The following is a 21,510-nucleotide window of genomic DNA, read 5'->3' on the forward strand; positions in this document are numbered from 1 at the left end:
TTCAAATATTAAATAACACATGGGTGTTTTAAATACATAATGCCAGATACACACACACACACACACACACACACACACACACACGTCTTATGTATTCCCAAAGTTACATACTAAAACTGTCATTTTGATGACAGTTTACAGTGACTTAAAAGTAGGTTTTCAAAGAGCACTTGCAGGGCATTTATAAGTTGTATAACACTATATTGTACCCACCTGGATAAACCAAAGTCTCTGTGAGCTCTGTACTTGAACTAGCCCTCATTATAATGACTTGCTCAGAAACTCAACAAATATCTCGCCTCTTCCATTAGTGAGTTATGGTATATGAAAAGAGCCTTCCCACATGTATAGAGGATTAGATATTTGCAGTATCAACAACTTCTTGACTGCTGGTATTCAGCATTCCTGGGATCTTGTAAGTTATGTAGTATTCATGACTGGCGAATGCTTCCAGACTCAGAACTCTAAATACTGGTGAAGGCCATTTGCAAAACCTCATGGGACTTCTTGTTCTTTCCCTGAGCTGTGTGCGCAGTAGCATTCAACACCGGCTCTTTGGTATTGTGGGAAGTGATAAACAGGGTCATTGCCCCTTGTGTTGTGCAAAATACTATCTTTTCAGCTATGCAGACTGAGCACTAATTAGTTGCTCCCTGAACCCTGTGGGACTGTCTTAATTTTTTTTTTTGAGGCAACAATGTGATATTATTATTATTATTATTATTATTATTATTATTATTAAGGATTTTCTTGTTTTACAGAAGTGTAATGCCTCGTGTATTTTTTTTCCATGTAACATTTTTACAAATCCATTTCATTTGTTGAGGCATTAGGGGGAGAAGAAAAAAAAAGAAAGAAAGAAAGGAAAAAGAAAGGGGGAGTGGGGGGAGGGAAGATGGGTGGGGGTGGGGTCGGGTGGCGATGTTTCTATTATGCTTAATGTATGTAGAGTTTGGTGTCAGCGTTACTTGTGTTCCTTTGGTGGTGAGAGAGGTTGGGATTGGGACTGTCTTAATTTATTCAGCAGTTCTTTGCATTCATTCCCCCCGCCCCCAGCAACAATCTGTGTCGGCTATAGTACACAATACTGTGCACATCTTGTACATGCAGACCTCGTGGCTACAATATCCAACCTCATGTTTCTACCTTCTCAACCCCCTGCTTTGTGCAACATATTGTCTGATGAAGAGTTCCAGAGAACCGGACAGCTTTCCACATTTTGGAGGCGTTTTGACTGGTCCTTGCAAAGGAATTGCCTGAATGTGGATTTCCAAGTTTTATCTTGTGGACAAGCACAGCTACCTTGTGCTTTGAAAGAAAGCCCCAGTCCCCCTACCCACTATTTGTGCTGGGGACTTGAACTCAACATTTAATGTTTAAGCTCTGGTAATCATTAAATGCTTTCCTGCAAGGAAGTTGAAGATGTTTATTACCATCTCAAAATTAGTTGACTAATTGTTCACTGGCCTCTTCTCCCTCAGAAGTTAAGAGAAGGAGGTGGTGAAGTGCCTTCGTGCAGTTTAGCTGGAGGGTGTATGTGCTCTCCTGAGTTTAAACACCTGTATAAACAGTGGGGTTGTATGTCTCCTCCACAGTTAATATCAATTGGCTTAGATCCTAAGACCCACCAGACGAGTTCAGCTTGCCAAATGGGGATTTCTCACCTTCTTACCATTGAAGCCCTGCCTGTCTCTGCCTCAGAGCTGCTCTTGATGGTCAGGAGCCCCTTGAAATGTGTTTACACCAATGGGATGGCCACAGCTGGAGAAGGAAGCAGATAACCTCCCCACTTCAGTTTTCACTGGGGCTCTGATACAAACTTTGCTCTTAACTACAGCAAATACAGTCTCTGACAGTTGCACATAGTCATAACCACAGTTACACATAGTTGCTCTTGGGAATCACTGATCAAGGAGGGTTTTTTTTGCGTTTCGCACTAAATCATAGAATCAAAGAATCTTAGAGTTGGAGGGGACCCAAGGGTCATCTAGTCCAACCCACTGCAATGTAGGAATCTCAGCTAAAGCATCTATGACAGGTAGCCATCCAACCTCTGCTTAAAAACCTCCAAGAAAGGAGAGTCCACCACCTCTTGTGGGAGTCTGTTCCACTGCTGAACAGCTATTACTGTCAGAAAGTCCTTCCTGGTGTTTAATCGAAATCTCCTTTCTTGTAACTTGAAGCCATTGGTTCATGACCTACCCGCAACAGCAGGATAAAACAAGCATGCTTCCTTTTCTATGTGACAGCCCTTAAGATATTTGAAGATGACTATCACATCTCCTCTCAGCCCCCTCTTTTCCAGACTAAACATACCCAGCTCCTTCAAGCACTCCTCATCAGGCTTACTTTCCAGACCCTTGATCATCTTGGTTGCCCTCCTCTGCACATGTTCCAGCTTGTCAACATCCTTCTTGAATTGTGGTACCCAGAATTGGACACAGTATTCCAGGTGTGGTCTGACCAAGGCAGAATAGAGTGGTACTATTACTTCCCTTGCTCTGGACACTATACTTCTGTTGATGCAGCCTTTGCTGCTGCATCACACTATGGATTCACATAGGAGCCAGCTCCCAGGGGCCATGGGTCTTTGGCGCCCACAATAAAATATTTGAGGGGGCCTGGCCCCCACAAAGTTGATGGGCATTCTCATTCAAATGGTATGTGTGCTCCATCATGTGAACAATTGTGTGGAGTGGGGTTTACCAGGGCCCCCACAATATTTTATTCAAGTTGGCACCCCTGTTGACTCATGTTAAGCTTGTGGTCCACCAAGAACCCAAGATCCTTTTCACATGTACTGCTAGTAAGCCAGGTGCCCCCCCCCCGCCTATATTTGTGCATCTGGTTCATCCAGCCTAAGTGTAGAACCTTACATTTGTCCCTACTGAAATTCATTTTGTTAGCTTGCGCCCAATTCTCCAATCTGTTAAGGTCATTTTGAATTCTGATTCTGTCTTCTGTGGCATTAGCTACCCCTCCCAGTGTGGTGTCATCTGCAAATTTGATGAGCAAATACAAAAATTGTTAATATAGTAGGAAGAAGTAATCCCCACTGCAAACTTCCAATGTGTTGTGTATGTGTTTTGTTTCAGATACTAGATACCACTTTGAATTTCATTTGAAATATTTATTTTAACTACTACCCAGCTACTACTTGGGAAAAGAAAATGTAAAAGTGGTGGCATTGTATGTCTGGGTTTAGAGAAACTTATTTCCCTTCTGAGAGTGCAAAACAGAGGGAGTTGCTTATCTGCAGTTTTTGCAGGTGGGTAATTTAGAGTGAAGCATTAGCCAAGTCCAAAGTGGGAGTCACTATAATGGAAGTGTGCAATGATAAATGTGTTACTTTACACCTACAGAGGCTAAGAGTAAGGGCCTGTATTAAAGGTGTAGGATAAGGATCCCTTGCAAAGTAACATGAATCCTGTATGTTGGAGCCTGCACAAACCAGAACCAAATGTTGGGTTTACATTAACTTCTGTGTCTAAATCCAGAGCTGACAGTGTTTATGGAAACTCAGGTGAGCACCTCAATATGTCCAGCTTTTGAGCAGCTGTGGCTAAATTAATCACTAATGGCTCCTGACAGCAGCAAAACTCAATGTAAATCAACATGGCACTTTGAATGAGATGAGTGCCACTTCCCAGGTGGTCTTTCTTGGGCTCTGTGTTTAAACCACCTCCACTTAAGCATGTGTTTTGTGGGTAAATCACCCTAGCAGCACTGAGAGTGATCAGGAGGAGGCTGCATAAACTTCTGGCAAGAACTAAGGCTGAGGTACACTAAAGCCTGCTTTGGCGCAAGGGATGCTGTTAAGTTGTTTTTTACATTTTCCCCAGGACTGAACAGTGGTGGGCTCTTGCTGCTTGGTGTGGGCTTAGCAGCTCTTTGGTGTGCCCAGTAGAGTGTCCTTTGACTCACCTTTTGCAGTGTCCTGGCACTGGCTGATCGGATTGGCCTCCAGCAAATTTTGGCACTGGGCTCGCCTGCAAGGAAGACAATTGGTGCATATGCTTAGCCAGGTTTCAGAGATGTTCAGGAACATCTGGATTCTTTTAAGGAGACTGGTGGGCTTGGCCTAACAGGCAGTGCACGCGAGAATGGCATGTAGGGATAGTATGGCTCGGGAATGGAGTGGTGGCGGCCCCAGTTCTTCAGTCTTCACCAAATTCATCTCCAGTTGTTTTTGTGTTGCTTTGCACAGGAAGCAGTGCATCTTCACCATTCCTTCTCCATTCCAGCAAGGTGAAGTGCTGAGCACCTCGCCTTATATAGTAAGGATAGCTAACCAGTGGCCCTCCAGAAGTTGGTAGACTCTAACTCCCATAATTTCTGACTATTTCTGTGCTGGCTGGGGCTGATTGGATTTGGAGTGCCACAGGTGCTCTATTTCTGCACACACACCCCGCGCCTTTTTCCTGCAATGATCTGATGACCATATGGCAAAGAAAAGATAAATGCTAGGCTTCTACATAACTTTCCCATAGAATGGCTCAAGCTAATGGCCAGTGTTCTACTTTCCCCACAGTCAGAAGGTGCCTAGGCAAGAAAATGTCTGGGATTGCAGCCCTAAGTAAAATGAAGTAAGGGACCTAAGCTTGGGTGCTGGTTGGGTTAGGGAAGGTCAGGATTTACAGACAGTCCAATTTAAATGTTTGATGCTCAAGTCATATGATCTAAAGAGAACTCCAGACAGGCCATCCAGTATACACAGCCATAGCACATGCTCATGTGTAGATGGTGATCCCCATCCCAACTATGCCAACTAAAGAGTACTAGGAAGTGTATGGAGGACAGAGACTGCACACTAAAGAAGGGAGAGAAGGACAAGGTGGGAACTCCCCTTTTTTTGGTAAGCAAGAAGGGCCTGCAGGACCTGCCATCCCAGGTGCAGTAGGGATCTCTAGCCAAGCAGCATTCGATGCAGGTTTTGCCATAGTGTTCACAGTGATACAGGGAGAGCCGAACCAGGCCATTTGTGGTGCTCACAAACACCTCCTGCTGCTCACAGAACCAAGAATAGAAAGAGGCATCAACTTTTGTTTCCCTTTCCATTAAGTCATGAAACCTGGCAGACTCCCATGAGTATGGGGACACAAACATCTTATGGGAGCAGGAAGGAAGATTCAAAATCATAACATATTTAGTAAATATTGAGAGAAGCCTGCCCTGAAGTACGTACTCTGGAGCAGCCTTCTGTAACCTGGTGCCCTCCAGATGTTTTGTGCTATCTTCTATTCCTTGGCCATTGGCCATGTGTCCTGGGGCTGATGGGAACTGTAGTCCAAACACCAGGTTGCGGAAGGCTGTCCTATAGAAAAATGCTACTGGTAGATTAACAAATGCAGACTTACCCTCTTAGGAGAAAACTGCATGTCTAAGATGGCTGAAGACATCTACAAGAAAGAGAAGACAGGAGAAGTTTGAACAAGCACAGCAAACTTCTATTCTAAATTCAGTATTAGCATCCCCAAAATTCCACCCCAGCTATAGACTGGTGTGTTCATAAACTGAGCCTGCTGTCCTCCTGACATTCTTTATGCTACTAAAAAACCTAAGAAGAGTAACCCTGCTGGATCAGGCCAGAGGCCAGTCTAATCCAGCATTCTGTCCTCACAGTGGCCAACCAGATGCTTACAGGAAACCACCAAGCGGGACTTGAGTGCAACCACGCTCTCTTCCCAATTGTGATTTGCATCAAACTGGCATTCAGAAGGTTGAGTTCAGAAAAGTAGCAGGCTAATTTGTTCTCCATTGTTTTACACTTTGCCAGCACAAAAACAGTCTTCATCCTCCAGATATGATGTGTGCTTGGGCCTTTCTTGCCCTGTGTGTGTTAGTTCCCATTTCTCCACTGCCCTGTAACACTCCAGTTGAATGCAGAGTAAATAAAATTCTAGGTTGATGTGCCAAAAGTAAGAAGCTGCTGTAGGCTCTCAAGATACAGCTAAGCCCTAGGACAGTTGATTAAATAGCTGGGAAATGCACAAGTCCCATCAACCCCAGTCAGCATAGCTAACGGTCAGAAATTATGGGACCTGTAGCCCAACAACATCCAGAGGGCATCGTGTTGGCTACTTCTGTAGTATATGTTGCAAGAAGGGGACGCTAGATCTATGCTTTGCATTTTCATCAGCTGTCATGTATCTTATGATCATTATTTTAAAAAATGTATATTCCATCTTTCTATATGCAGGCCATAACCTTTAGTTCAAAGTCATCCATTCAAGGTCAAGTGAAGTCAATACTAAAGGGAAAAATCAACTTGCTTGGCTTCCAGGAAAAACTGCCAGGAGTCGGCTACTGCTCTATTTCAACCTTTTTCAAGCTTGATGCCTTCCAGATATTTTGAAGTACAACTCTCATCAGCCCCAGCCAGATGTGCTGAAGGTGAGCCAAAGCAGTTTTATCTCAATAAGCTGTGCTGTCTGGGACTGATGGGCAAAGGAATCCAAATATACCTTGAAGGCACCAGGATGGTAAAAGGTGCTCTACACCAAGATTCCAATTACAAAAGGAAAGCACGACATCCTGAATGTTGATTGGTGCAACCACCATTCCCCACAATAGACAAAGTCTCTATTTTCAATCAGCAAAAAATTCACCATAAGTTACGTCTGGCAACATGGCACTTTCTTGGTGGATCCATAAACAAAAAGGCTTTTAAGGATCAATGAGATTTCCACAGTACCTTTGAAACACTGATCTCTTCCAAGCTAATTTCCTGAGGGTCTTGGCCTCCTATGCCAGCAATCCCCACCTTTAGTACTTTGCCATCATCTGCAGAATAAGATGTAAGGACATATCATGGGGTAAGTGCACCAGTTCTTGCTGCACGGAATTGGTTAGGTCAGTTAGTCAAAGCAGTTTATTTGAGCAAGTCCAGTAAACTATCTCTGGAAGATGCCAGTGTTGGCTACTCCAAGGTATGAAGAACAGGATGTTAGAAACGATGCATCCATTGTTCCTGCATTACTCTCAGCATGCAGCAGAGGATTCAGAACACCATGAGTGCTACACAGCTTTGCATGCAGAAGGTCCCATGTTCTAATGCTGCAATTCCACGTTTCTATTAATTCCTGGCATCTCCTGGCAAGGCTTGGAATGTCTTCTGCCTGAAGCCCTGGAGAGCTGCTGTCAATCAGTGTAAACAATACTGAATTAGATGCAGTGATGGTCTCATTCAGTGTATGGCAGCTTCATTTGTTCCTGATGGTTTTTGCTCAAACACCACTATTACAATGCCCTTCACTTGATTTCTATATAAGTTTCTTTCAATGCTTGATTTGAAGATTGGATAAATTAGTGCTCTGCTTTGCTTCTAGATCTCAGTGGCACAACTGCACATTATAGCCAGTTACTTTCAGGTACTGTTACTAAAGAGACTTCCAAATGGAATGGTTGGCAATGTGGTCAAGTGATGATGCCAATTTTCATTTATGCCTAGTCCCCATACACTGTCATGCCAAAACTCTGTAGGGTTGCCAACCCCTCAGTAGTACAAATGCCAGCCAAGATTGTGTTGGCTTCTGCAGCAGTAGCAGATTGTTATTTTGTTTTCGAGGAAAAGTGGGAATGTTGGGCTGCTTTCTCGAATATGAGAATCAACATAATTATGTTCATGCCATGCATAGGGTTGATGTGTGCAACCCATACATGTCCACACGCTGCACAGCTAAGGTACGCAGGATGGGTGGTGGCAGGGCAATGTAGCTGCTCAGCCTATTGAAACATTGGTGATTGGTCTCTTTCCCCCAACCCTTCCCTTTATCCTACACTAGAATGCAAGCACAGGCTCAACCCACCATATCTGCCACCATCAACTACAGAAGCAAAGCACTTTTCTTATTAACTTGGTGATGAGCACCGGAGCCATACTTTCCCACAATAATACAAATTTGTAGTGTAGATATATGTCCTATATTCCTAGGGGCAGGGAGAGAAACTATAAAAGTTTTGACTCCCTATAATCTTATCTTAGGCTGTGTAGAATGTAGAGTTCTCAGAATGTAGAGTTCTCAGAAATCAACACAAACACCTTAAAAGTTGAAGGCATTTCTGTTCCAAAAGAGCTTTCCCAGCTGGATGAATAGGTCTCTGCCATGGGTGTCCACTTTGTGTTGCTTTCAGGTTTGTTTTCTGTTATTTTTGTGCTGTTTTTAATTATATTTTGTACATTGCTTTGGGAATAAGTGATGCATGATTAATAAATAATAATAGCTGTTCAATGTATAACACTGCTGAACACTGACAATATCCCTCAGCTTTCTTCCATAATCTTTTGTATGGAAGATTTTCATATGGAAGGTATTCCATAGCAATAATAATGTGTTACTTCCATACAATTTTTTGGCTGTGATAAGTCTTTCTTGGGATATCACGATCAGATTAGTTGAATGCTGTGCTCAAGATGTGGACTCATCAAGCATATTTATATAGAGCTATTATGATATTTTCTTTGTTTTATTTCATCTCTTTGCTAATAATTTCTAGCATTGTTTTGATAGCTGCAATGTACCAAGCTGATGTTTTCAGTGATCCCTATCCAAAATGACAGCCTGTAGTTTTTGGAAGCCTACTTTACATTTTTATATTTGTTTAAAACGTGTATCTTTCAATACTTCGTAGAGAATCAGATTTTTACTGGTAAGCAGTGCTTTTTTTTCTGGGGATACTCAAGGGTACACAGTACCGGCACCTTTTCCCCTCCTATAAGAAAGCACTGCTAGGAGGAAAATTATGCTTCAATTAGCAATCAGAAGGGTCACTTCTTATTTCAGATTATACTCATGTTAATAAACAAAACCACTGACAAAAACTGCAACAAGGCTTTGTAAGAAATAGAATGGCAGTGTACAAAGAATGCCCACTCATGGGCTGGTGACAGCCAGTACTGGCGCACTGCTCTTTCCCCTTAAAGAGCAGAAAGAGATCAGCATGACATGGGTGGGGAGGGGTGAAATGGATCTTCCTCCTCATCCATAACCTGCTTCCTACATTTGCTTCTCTCCAGCTATGTTTCCCTCAGTGGGGATCTGCAATAGGAAGCAACCCGCATGGGGAGAAAAATGGTGAGGAAAAGAGGTTCAAGGCCACAAACACAGGCAGTGGAAAGACGTGGCTTCCGCCACCACACTCCCATGCTGTGGTATCCATTAAAAAATTCCCCTCTCCAAGCCGTGCTGCTTTGTAGACATTTTGCATGATTTGGGTTGAATCATGCCACCGCCATATCTAATTGCACCCTAAGTCTCAAGTGGACAAATAATTGTAATGTAACAGTTAGCAAAAAACTCTCACTTTCAGTTTCTTGTTAGGCCATTCTAAAACTCTTCTTTGTTCTGAAGTCAATCCATCAAATTTGATGGCTGTACTTCCAACAAGTATGTTTAGGATCACAACCTTGAACCTCTTTAGCCTGGTACCTTCCCTCTCAACCTCTGGAGCTCCCTTCTGATCTAATGCAGTACCTACTGAGGTGAGATTCTTAGGGACGGGCAGTTCTTTGTTAACAGCTTTCCAGAATAACATCAGGGACCATTTCAAAATATAAAGTTGTCAGATTATCTTACAGCATTTTGACTGGACAAACTCCTAAATTACTGTGACTACCTCTCTTCCTTCATCATGACACCATGACGTTTGGGCACTACCATCCCTCGCCTTCCTTTGCCTGCTGAGCTGGAAAGGACACATGAAGGGCCCATGGAAAAAATACCATTGTGATGTAGTGTGTCACAAAGAGAGGCGGACATCTTTAGCTAGCACCCTCTACCTGTTCCAAGGAAGAGGACATCAACAGGTCCAGCCTCTGTCTCCACTCTGTCCACCAGTATCTGCTTGATCTGGAAGGCTACATTGGCTCTCATCAGAACAGGCTTCCAATGGAGTGGATAGACGGGGTCCCACATCAGATGGTGGGTGCGCATGAAGCCAATCACTTCATCAGGGAAATCCTTTGTTGACTGGAGGAGTGGGTCATATGTTTCGCTGGGACACTGGCAGAGAAAGAATGAGGACATAAAAAGAGGGAAAGGGTACAAGACAGTGCAGGATTCAAGTTCCACAATAAGTAGCCGCCTTGTTCTGTAGCAGCAAAATAACGAAAGCAATGGGGGTACCTTAGAGCCTACCAATATGTGACTGTCTCCTAGTTCTTTCCAACCTCCCTTTTTATGGGCTGGCAAAAAAAGTCTTCATGACAATTCATCAGCATTTTAGTACAAAATTATACTAACGTTCCTATGCCATTTGGCCTACCATACACATTTTTGCAAAGCAACTTTCCCTAACTAACAATGCATTTCTGTATGTCATTTTCACTAGTATATGAATTCTAAGCACACTTTACTCCAGTATGTGCATTGCAAAATGTGGAAAACTGCAAGTGCTGAAGGAAGGTTGTTTGGTTTTGTTTTTATTATTCCAGAAAGTGCAAGTTAGTTAGGCTCACCTTTAAATGCAAACTGAATCAGATTCTGAACTCCCCATCCCTGGCTGAAACTTTTGTGTTTTAAAGACGTACCGTTCCAGGGCGGGGGTAGGGGATCCGTCCCTTGAATTCCACCCACTGATAGTCCAAGCCTTCCTTATGTGCAAAGGGTCCATTGAAAGCAGCCCGAATGGCTGCCAAAGAGTAAACACACACAGCAGAACCACTAAAAATGCCACTGGGAAAGAAGAGGGGGGGGGGGAGTAACTGGCAAATCCTAGAATCATACTCTACTGATGCTGTGGCTATATGGTACATGCATTGTGCACATCTGAAAAACTGTTACGTTGAAAGGTTTCTGCCTTAGAAAATAGGCACTTTATTCAAGGATTTGGAGGACCTCAGGTTCCCTACCTCTGCATTAAATCATCACAGAAAGGTCTATCTTTAAAGAATTAGTTTCCCTTCAAATGATGTTCTTTTAACACTTCCTGCATTCCAACACTGATTCAGAGAAGCACTTTGTTCTCACTAACTGTCCTCCATGTTGATCTTTGCTTTGTGGAGTGTTGTGTTTTGTAATGGAATACTGCGCAAAACCCCATCCCACCTCCCCCATGTCTGTGAGTGGCTTAGCACAAGGTGCACTACATTTTGCAAGTATTTGGACTTGGGGAGAGTGATTGTCTGGTAGTGCTTTTTCATGACTCCAATTCAGAGCCAAGGAAACTCATTGCATAAGGTATCTGTGCACAAGCACTGTGTTTAAATGATGTGTTAGCCTTTGTCAATGCTGAAGTAAACCTGGTGCTTGCACAAACAATGAGTCAGTTTCCTGATGTGAGTTGTTCATCTTAACACTCACCTTGACACTGTGAAGAGGCCATAAACGAGAGGGTTCTGTGCATTACGGGTGTGAAGGAGGAATACATCCTCTGGAAAGAAACATTGGGGCGGGGAACACATGAGATGAGATGAGGAGGTCTGTGGCTGGCTGCTAGAAATGTCTTGAAGACTGAACAGAAGGGAGAGCTCTAATCATAACAATGTCTCCACCATTATGGCAATTGCAGTTTCAGCTCCAAAAACCCCACCACCACCTAAGCAGGTACTTCAGCAGCTGTTAAGACAGAGTCGGGGGGAACTGGTGGGCAGAACACATCAAATCCTGCTGTATTAGTTATGGCCAGAATGGTGTATCCTCTGCACTAGAAAAATTAAAATTCTGTGTCAAGAGTCTTAGCCCAAGACAAGTTGAATTCTACACCCTGGATAAACTAGAAACTAGTGTGTCTTCCCAAAGTATTTTGCTTAAAGGGGAATGCATGCATACCTACACACAACTATTAAATGGTAAATAATCAGAAAATAAAGCATCAATTATTAACTGCGCTATGTCTTGTATTAAATAATAAGGGTGTGGGTTGGGTAGTGACTGTGGTGTGCTTTATTTCTGCTGCTGAGAAAAGGGTGTCGTCAACTGAGTACTTAATGTCTGGTAAAATATTGTTGTGTATTAATGAACCCTCAGTGCTCTTGCAGCAGTGGCCACATTTCCCATTTCTGATCACAGAGGACTGCACATTGGAAAAGAGTCCCTTCCCAGAAAGAAGTACAATCACAAGTATTGATCTGCTCACCTCAGAGTGAAAAGTGCAGGTCTGGTGGAAAAGAGCTTTCAAATTAAGCATGTGTGCATTAAGAAATAATGTCCTCACCCCAATACATATGATGATGGCCATCCAGCCATTGAGAAAGTAAAATGAAGGAACTTCCTTCCCACAGATTCACCCACTCACTCAAGCAAGGTTCAAGGTGGGGTAGAGATAAAAGCATGGAAAAACGATGCTGAACCAGTACTGCAGGATGCAAGTCACTCCCACCAATAATAGTAATCACTGATTACCAGAGGAAAGAATAAGAGAACGCAAAGCAAACTTACCCAGCTGATCAAAGTGTGTTTCGGTGCCCTGCAGACCTGGAATGGAGCAAACCAGCCGGGCTTTTAGGAATGTGCTCCAACGATTGATGAGGCTGTGCTTCCCACCAACATCATTCTGCCAGCCACAAAGAGGAGCCAGTCAGGACTACAATCTCCTCATCCACTTATGGAAAGCCTATGTCCCTGTCCCAAGCTACTGCTTTGACTGGAATCAACCCTATCATGGTCACACAACTGGTGTGTCTTAAAATTTTGGGTGATCAGAATTGTCCAGCCCTTCTGGTGAAAGTGGAACACCCAAAGGGCCATTTCCCCCTACTTCCATGCAGAAGGAAATCCTATGGAGTCCCAAGTCAACATGGGATTTCAACCGCAACATGGCTGCAAACTCAGGCTGGTTCTCAATGCAAACTTTCTGATTTCAAGGTGGTTGTTTTGCCTGATGAAAAGAACGCTTATCAGATGAGTACCATGTTCCAAGACACAGGGAGAAGGAAAATTATCCACATTGGAAGCTGCAGAACAGGGATGGGAAGCCTCTGGCTCTCCAGACTACAACTTCCACCATCCCTGACCATTGACTATACTGGCTAGGGCTGATGTGAGTTGGAGTCTTCATCAAGCACAAACTCTGTATGCACAATGAAAGTGTATTGCACACTAAATATCTCAAAGCAATGTGTACTATAACATAAAATAATACAAACTCAAATAATATATGTACCAGTCTCAAATCAATATTTGAGAGATATATGCAATCTTACAAATTACAAATTCGATGTTACCAAGTTCAAGAGTGAGTTGTGTGAGTTGAAGTCCATCAACATCTAGAAAGCCAGAGGTTCCCAACTCCCATCACAGGAGGAGGAAAAAAAGATTTTATGTACCCAGCATCTGGGTACCAGTGTCACTCTGAGAAGGATTCAATTCAGACAAAAAGGTCATCCCACTAGGATGGGGAGGTGGCTCTCAGCATCCCTTTCTGTCCTGTTAAAAGCATGATCATATTGGCAAACACTAAATATTCAAACCAGCAAGCAATGGTTCCTATAGGCTGAGTTGATTCTTTGAATCACAGCTGGGTTGTCCAGTTGACTCCCCTCACTGACCTTGCAGACCCGTGCCACCCGGGTATAGATGCGCCTTCTCTCCCACTGTCCAGCTTCCACTGCAGTCTCCCGGAAAAAGAAGTACACCTTATCATCATCATGGTTGTAGGTGTCGGGAATAGCATAGGCACCAATAAACACAGGCTCTGCAAGGAGGGAAATTCAGTTAAAAGTAAAAGGATCACAGAATTTTAGAGTTGGAAGGGATTTCAAGGGTCACCCCTGCAATGCAGAAATCAAGGAGTCACAGCTGCAATTCAGTTAAAAATTGCTGGCAGAACAATATATATACCTGTACAGTGGTACCTCGGGTTACATACGCTTCAGGTTACAGACTCCGCTAACCCAGAATAGTGCTTCAGGTTAAGAACTTTGCTTCAGGATGAGAACAGAAATCGTGCTCCGGCGGCGCAGTAGCAGCAGGAGGCCCCATTAGCTAAAGTGGTGCTTCAGGTTAAGAACAGTTTCAGGTTAAGTACAGACCTCCAGAACGAATTAAGTACTTAACTCGAGGTACCACTGTATATGTACGAATAAATGATTTTTAAAAATCAAGATAACAATAAAAGAGGACAACTACGGTTGCAAAAAAAAATCAAAACGACAAAAGAAAACCCAAAATTATGAAATTTGTGGGCTACCTGTCCTTTTTTTGCCACCTGAGGCAGGAAGGTGTTGCTACCCTGGCTGCTGCCCTGCTGCTGAAGCCCCCCTTTCCAGGGTAGCATGGCTATAGGAGCGGAGGCTTCTGGTGATATCTTGCCCCACATTTTTATGTCCCACACATTCCTCCACAATCCCTCTGAATGTAGAGTGGCTCAGTGAGACATTTCTACCCATCTCCTGTTCTCTGGTCAATCAGTTCTCTACACTACTCAGTCAATCTCAGTGCAGAACAATCACTATCACCAAGAGATCCCACCCATTTCTCTCCAGGCAGAAAAACTATTGAGTTAATTTGTGTGTCAATGAAAATCTGTTCATCCATTTTGGATTTTGTTGTTTAAAGATTGAGTTTAATATACAAAACAGACCTACAACCTTTCCCTCAACTTGCTTTGCTTGGAAAGAAGGACATGTCTGCTCCACCAACTGCACATAAAAAACTTTTAATATTTCTCCTCATGCATGGAAATGACCATGCAATGGGCATGGACAATAGCCCTGGCTGAAAAGCTGGTGTGCCAGATTCATGCGACCAAAGGGAATTCTAACCCCCATCCTTTCTATAATGTATGGCAACTTTTTTTTATTATATGTGCCAAGAAGATTATGTTTATAACTCCCTGAGATCTCATGGTAATACATGGAAATGTTTTTTTGGAGTGAACTGTAAGAATTTGATTTGATAGTTTTAGGCAATGGGGTTGAAGTGTTGTGAGTTATCCTGCCTCCTGTTATCATGATGGCAACACAGCCACATTAGTTGGTTTACGTTCCACATCCTTGCTGTATCACTCTGTAGGTGAAGAGCTACATGCACAATAATGGCCGACTTGTTGGCTAACAGAGATCATATTCTGAACAGCTGCTTCTGCCATCACCCACTTACCATTTAACCAGTAATCCTGGTTCTGTTCTGTCCGGATGTAGTTCTGGTCAACCCTATCAAGCTGTGTACGGAAAAAAGCAGCACTGCTGCCCATGAAGTCAACAGAAGTGCCTGAATAAAACTCCCCATCTGTCAAATCAAAAAAAGAAAAAAAGAAAAAAATATATATTGGCAGAAAAGCTACATTCCAGATCTCTAAGGAAGTTTATTTCGCTTCATGCCTACACTCTGCACATTTTAAGAAAAATAATATTGGACTAACCATTTATGTATGATTGCTCTCTGACGCCTCCTCAGCGTTCAACAAATAGAAAAGTCCTCACTCAGTATGGAGATGCATTAATGGGAAAGAGGATTAATATATCAGAGACAGGGGTGTCCAAGAACGTTTTGCTGCTGATGCTCTGCCAACACTGCTCCCAACAGATTTGGACCTCCTCCCTGCCTTGCCACAGTGCCCGCAGTGCTGCCTGCGCCGCCGCCACAACTGCACCCTTGCCACAATGCTACAGTGGTGCTGAGGGTGCCATGTTAGGGCAAGGACATTGGACATTGTGGCAGCAGCAGTGGTGGCATGGGTGAAGCTGTGGCAGGGCTTCCAGTGGTGGGGCAGGTGGATCTGCTGCCTGAAACCAATTTTTTTTGCCTCGACCCATGGAAGTGCTAGCCTTGACCAGAGACCATGGATCAGAGAGTGGGGAACCTTTATCCACACAAGGACCGCATTCCCTTCTGGGTGACCTTCAGGGAGGGGGACACATGTCAGTGGTGGGCAGGGCAGGAATAAAGTCAGCAGAGCAATGAATGTGCATTTTAGTCTTTTGAACAGGGCTAGTTTCTTCATAATCGCACATCCTTCTCTATCATCCATGTAGACAAGCAGGAAGCTCAGGGGCACATTCCAGCCAGACAGAAACACCCAAGGAGGATGGCAAAATAGGGCTGAGGGGTGTGACTTGGGAGGGGTTGTGGCCTGGGGAGAGTTCCAAGGGCCGGACAGAGAGGAGGGCCACATGTGCTCCCTGTGCTTGAGGTTCCCCATTTCTGCCATTGAAGAAAGGAGGCACACAGAGACAAAGATTGCAAAAGCCACTGCTGGAACTAAACCTGTTAATATATATTGCATTTGTCTTAAATGATCCTAGCATATATTGGGTTGGATCCATTTGTGCTCTGATTGATCCAGAGAAGGCCTGGATTAGTGAAAAGCGGAGGGAGGCCATTTTTGTTTATTCCCTCTACCCTCTCCCCCACCTCAAAATATGAAGAAGTTTGGGGGACCTTTTGGAACAGTGTGGTTAGTGGCCTGCAGGATAAAGGAAGATCTGGAAAAATGGATGCTTCTTCCTCCTGACTTTGGGTCCTAGAAGCCTCTGCTGAATCAAATAGCGTTCTGTCAGTCGAGGGATGCTATTGGATACAAGAAGCCATTGTCTAGGTTTCGCGCCTGCTTTCTGTTCACAGTCCCTCTTACCTATGAGCAGCCCTGTGAAAGGCTCATGGGGGCTGTATGGACACTTGCCTCTTCCAGATTCTATGGAGGACGTCACCAGCTGCATAGCTGGCACCACTGGTTCCTGCAGAGGACCATGGAAAAGATTTCATAAGTATCACTGTAAACAGAGTGGTCACGCTCACAGTGGAGATTGTTTTACACTTCAAAGAAATTGGCTCAACAGTCCTGGCTGCTCTCAAGGGAATCTCCTGAACTAGAGAGTTTTAAGGTGCAGGCTGTTATTTTAACCACTGTCATCACCCCTTTCCACTCTCTTTGCTCACACCCAAACTATTTGCCACAGGAGTATCTTACTGTGGTGCACTTGTCACCTGCAAGTGATACCCATTTCAGTGTGGACTGTGTGGATGGTTCTGTAGGGGCCCAAATGGATGGGTGGCATGTGGCATGGGGTTAGACTAAATTATTTTTGGTCTTCTCCACCTCTATGACTCAAATAGTCAGCACTACCTACCTTGCCTTTGGTGCTAGAGTTGTAAAAGTGCTTTAGGCGTGCTGTGAAGCTTTTCCACAGAGTGGCAACCTCACAGAAGTTCCAGACTGGTTGTTTTTTCAGTGCTATGGAGCTGCCCTTTACTGAACATACTTGAAAAAATTATCATACAGTTGGAATTCTAATGATGCTGGCCAGGAAAGTTATTTATTTTGCTTCTCTTTACTTTGAAGTGAATAAGAAAAGCCCATCTAGTCCAGCATCTTGTTCTCACAGTGGCCAACAGGACACTTATATGAAGTTTGAAAGAGGACTCTCCCAAATTGTGATTCCCCGCAATTGGCATTCAGAGGACTGAGTCTAGAAAAGCAGAAGGTTAACCTGTTAGATGGTCTGAAGTTCCTCTCTCTTCTTTATACTGTACTTTACATCACCAAAAAGGCCTCAGCCTCCCATGTACAGTGGTGCCTCGCAAGACGAAATTAATTCGTTCCACGAGTTTTTTCGTCTAGCGAACTTTTCGTCTTGCGAAGCACGGTGTTGGAAAAGTTTTGGAAAAGCTTCAAAAATCACCAAAAACCTCAAAAAAGGCTACCACACCGCGTTGTATGAGTTGCTCCTCGAAGTCAAGTCGCAAGTGTATTAACGGTGTTAAGAAAAAGGAAACAAACTTGGAAGACGTTTTCGTCTTGCGAAGCAAGCCCATAGGGAAATTCGTCTTGCGAAGCAGCTCAAAAACCGCAAAACCCTTTCGACTAGCGAGTTTTTCATCTTGCGAGGCATTCGTCTTGCGGGGCACCACTGTACATTGTCCATTTATGTGCTTTGGGCTTTCTTGCCCAATGTGTTTCAGTTCCCATTTCTCCACTGCACTTTCACACTACCTTTGACTGTTTTTTCATGGATTGTCATTTGCTCTTGATTCAGCAGTAAAGAATGAGTTTTTGCAGGGAAAGCTCCAGAGCAAAAGAAACAACAACATTCAGATACAGAGCTTTAAAGTGTGGACCAGGCCTGGAAAAGCACGGAGGAAAGGTAAGTGTGGAAAAGCCTTACACATCTTAAACAATCAATTTCCTTAGGAGAGACCATCACTGTAAATTAACAGGATTAATGAGGTGATTGACTTGAAGCTCTTTGAAACCTTGAAATCAGATATAAAAATACTAAGCAATATGGTGCCCACTTATTATTTGTACTCGTATTGTGCTAATCCAAAGAATTTCGCCTTTGACCAACATAATCCAAAGTGTCAAGAATAGCCTTAAGCCTGTGTCTAGGGTATTATGCCAAAGTCTGACTGGAATTGGCGGGATTGGCCCAAGTGAACAGATTACAGGATTTCACCCACTTCTGGGATGGTTGCCATGGAGTTACTAGAGAGGGCAGAATGCTGGTGTGGAAGTTAATAATACCTGAAGAGAATAAGTGATTGTCTCCTAAATCCCTCATCACTTATTCATTCTGGGTATCTCTACAAAATGTTTTTGTACTGTCTGCAGAAAGAGCAAATGCACAAGACATCTTCTGAAAAAGGCTGGAAGAGTGGGCAGCTGTCTTTCTTCCTTACTATATAAAGCATCAGAAAAGAGTCTCAGTGAAAGAATTCCCTGTTCCTCAGAGAAGCAGGCAATATTGCAAAACACAGGTAAAAATATAATGCTGGTTTTTTAATCTGATGCAAAAAGTCAATACGACAATCATTCCCCTGCTCTCAAATATACAATAGTATGCATTGAGGGAGAAGTCGGATGCAGAAAGAGTTACACTGCATCTAGATTCTGATACCTGTAATACTGGCCTTGTGGATGCAACTCACCTCCACTCCAGCTCTGAGATATATGAAGGCACATATGGGCTGGTAGGAGCCTGTTCCACAGGCAAACACATGAGTGCTGTTGAAATGCTGGAGAAAGCGGATGAAATTGGCACATTCCATCTAGTAAAGGAGTCAAAGATGTAAAGGATGGCAGGATTTTACTTGGACATTTTTGGTTTGACCCAGTATTCCCATCATGAAAGGAAAGGAAGTATCTGACTTACAAGCTATGCATCTAACGGTATTTGTTGGGCGATAGCTGGTTTTCAAAATCTGGTTTTCAAAACCAGCTAAACATTGCAATATATTGATATATCACAATATCTGAAATAAGGAAGGAGCTATGCAGAGGCAAACAGGACAATGTCCTGGCAACTGCTACTACTTAAGGGTCTAAAACTGAGAAATGGTGATATTATCAATCACCTCATGGTGATATTGTGAGGTTTAGCTGCTGATAACTTTGCAATGTGTTGCTGGTGAGTTATTGCGATGTTTAGCTGGTGAGTTATCGCAATGCTGAAAACCAAATATCGCCTAGCCCTTACACAAATTGTGATTCAGCAATATATTGCCAGAACTTCAAACTGATTTTGGACGATATATTGATATGTTGCCCAGCCCTACAAGCTACTGATGCTGGATTGAGGCCATAGCCTGATTTACTCATCTACTTACCATTTGAGAAGTTGCTCCTGCCTGTGCACATCCACAAATCACTAAACAAATGTCTTTATACAGTGGTACCTCGGGTTACATATGCTTCAGGTTACATACGCTTCAGGTTACAGACTCCGCTAACCCAGAAATAGTACCTCGGGTTAAGAACTTTGCTTCAGGATGAAAACAGAAATCATGCAGCGGCGGCGGGTGCAGCAGCAGGAGGCCTCATTAGCTACAGTGGTGCTTCAGGTTAAGAACGGATCTCCGGAACGAATTAAGTACGTAACCAGAGGTACCACTGGTTCTTAGCTACAATCCTATATCCTATACTTACATGGGAGTAAGCCTCAGTGAATTATAGACTATTAATTTGTATGAATGGCTTTAGAGCAGGTAAGAATTTTTTTTTGTTTTTAGGATTTATGGTTTTTGTAGTATTATCTTATTTTTGTGTTGTATACTGCTTTGATGGCCTCAGGTTATAAAATAGTTTATAAATTTGTAACATAATGATGGTGGTAATAAAAACATCAACATCAGTTCAGTGGGACTTACTTCTGAGTAAGCATGTATAGGATTGCATTGTAGTTAGTGATCACAGATCATTCAGGAGACACCTCAACCTAGCCTAAAGTCCACCATTTTTACCTTAGGATTCTTCCCAGCCAGTCTGCAGTGCTCCATTTGATCTCTAGGAGCTGGCCAGAAAATCTGGAAGAGAAAACACAACCAAGAATGTGGATGGAATCCATTGCAGCAGTAAGTGGGATATGCACATGGGAAATGAGGTTCAATCACCTAATGAGACGTCCCTTCCACTTTTCTCCCCACACTCCCTGTATAGCACATGGACCAAATCCTGATGGCCATTTTCTGTTTTTCTCCCTTCCCACCCCACCCCAAAGCGACCTCCTTTGGCACTCTGACCTTCTGCGGCTCTTTGTTGGGGCTGTCAAGGTTGAGCAAAAATATGTGGTCCTTAGCGCCTGCCATCAGCCATGCCCTCTTTTCGTCCAAAAGTAGTGTCTGGAGTGCCAGCTCATCCTCAGAGTCCAAGAGCAGCTGAGAGCTGTTTGATCTCAGGAGGTCTGTAAGGTGGAATTTGCAAACAGAAATATGAAGATGGTGGGCTCATCCACACTTCTACCTGTACCCTGCCTAGAAGGCACAGGTGGGTCCAAGTGGTTTCCTGCTTGTCTCGTGCTTTCTAGGCATGGGTCTGTGTGGTTTTGCCTTTGCCCTGCCACTTTCCCCCAGAAAACCCACTCTTTAGCAATAAATCATAACAAACGGTAATATGCGGAAAACCCAATTGCCATGCCTGCTCACTCTCTCCTGAGAACGATTTTTGGAAGCCGAACGTCCGGCGCTGCTTCTGCGGCTTCCGATTGGCTGCAGGATGCTCCTGCAGCCAATCAGAAGTTGTGCCTTGGTTTTCAAACAGTTCCAGGAGTCAAACGGAAAACAAAAATTAAAAAAACAAAAATATACCAGGGTAACCAGACTAAGAGCAGAGAACCATGTCTGAGAACCTTTATTGCTAAGTATACTTTCTTTTTGGCTCTTTCATTCGTTCCGTTTTCATTTGGGCAAGGGAGCCATGAGACAGAAACTGTGTGATGCTGTAGTTTAGACCCATCGCCCTTTGGCATATGCCCCTTCCATCCCATAGAAAGGTGGAGTCTGGCTGGGAGCGGGAGGGGAGACATGGCCATCCTCTTAGCAGCAGTTCAATGGGGATGAGCAGTGTTAGTGTGAAAGAGAATGAAAGTGACATCATCATCTTATTGGGGCCGATTTTATACAAAAACTTTGGGAAGCATGCTTTTGAGTTGTGCAGAATACGTTCTCAAACAAAAGAAGGCTCCAAAACAAGGAACAAAAACAAGGAAACCTACCATGTTTTCATTCAATGCTTCTGTTTTTTTAGCTGTGATAACTGCTATTTAAATAGAGAAAGAAAAAGGACGGCCCCTCCTTGTGCTCTTGCCACTGCACTGGGCCCCACAATCCTGACACTCCCCATTGACAACACTAGGAA

General features: G+C 43.5%; 1 protein-coding gene across 7 annotated transcripts in view; it reads right to left on the bottom strand.

The window, feature by feature from the left end:
- LOC310699966 (semaphorin-3D-like) overlaps positions 1 to 21,510 on the bottom strand; it is a 51,387-nt gene that overhangs the window by 2,122 nt on the left and 27,755 nt on the right. For 6 of the 7 annotated variants that reach the window (XM_083488715.1, XM_083488718.1, XM_083488713.1 and 3 more), the window contains 13 exons: positions 20,397 to 20,557; positions 20,118 to 20,180; positions 18,807 to 18,926; positions 16,513 to 16,615; positions 15,039 to 15,167; positions 13,487 to 13,632; positions 12,378 to 12,492; positions 11,301 to 11,370; positions 10,529 to 10,673; positions 9,779 to 10,001; positions 6,695 to 6,783; positions 5,358 to 5,399; positions 4,638 to 5,004 (listed from right to left, as the gene is read on the bottom strand). In XM_083488715.1, the coding sequence (XP_083344841.1) occupies positions 4,666 to 5,004; positions 5,358 to 5,399; positions 6,695 to 6,783; positions 9,779 to 10,001; positions 10,529 to 10,673; positions 11,301 to 11,370; positions 12,378 to 12,492; positions 13,487 to 13,632; positions 15,039 to 15,167; positions 16,513 to 16,615; positions 18,807 to 18,926; positions 20,118 to 20,180; positions 20,397 to 20,557 (1,745 nt within the window). In that variant the 3' untranslated portion in view covers positions 4,638 to 4,665. Of the gene's footprint in view, positions 1 to 3,924; positions 3,990 to 4,637; positions 5,005 to 5,357; positions 5,400 to 6,694; positions 6,784 to 9,778; positions 10,002 to 10,528; positions 10,674 to 11,300; positions 11,371 to 12,377; positions 12,493 to 13,486; positions 13,633 to 15,038; positions 15,168 to 16,512; positions 16,616 to 18,806; positions 18,927 to 20,117; positions 20,181 to 20,396; positions 20,558 to 21,510 lie in introns of those variants that run through there. The other variant, XM_083488719.1, reaches the window with a different exon arrangement.

The sequence above is a fragment of the Podarcis liolepis genome (assembly GCF_965112155.1).
Source record: "Podarcis liolepis genome assembly, chromosome: 2".
Classification (NCBI taxonomy): Eukaryota; Metazoa; Chordata; class Lepidosauria; order Squamata; family Lacertidae; genus Podarcis; species Podarcis liolepis.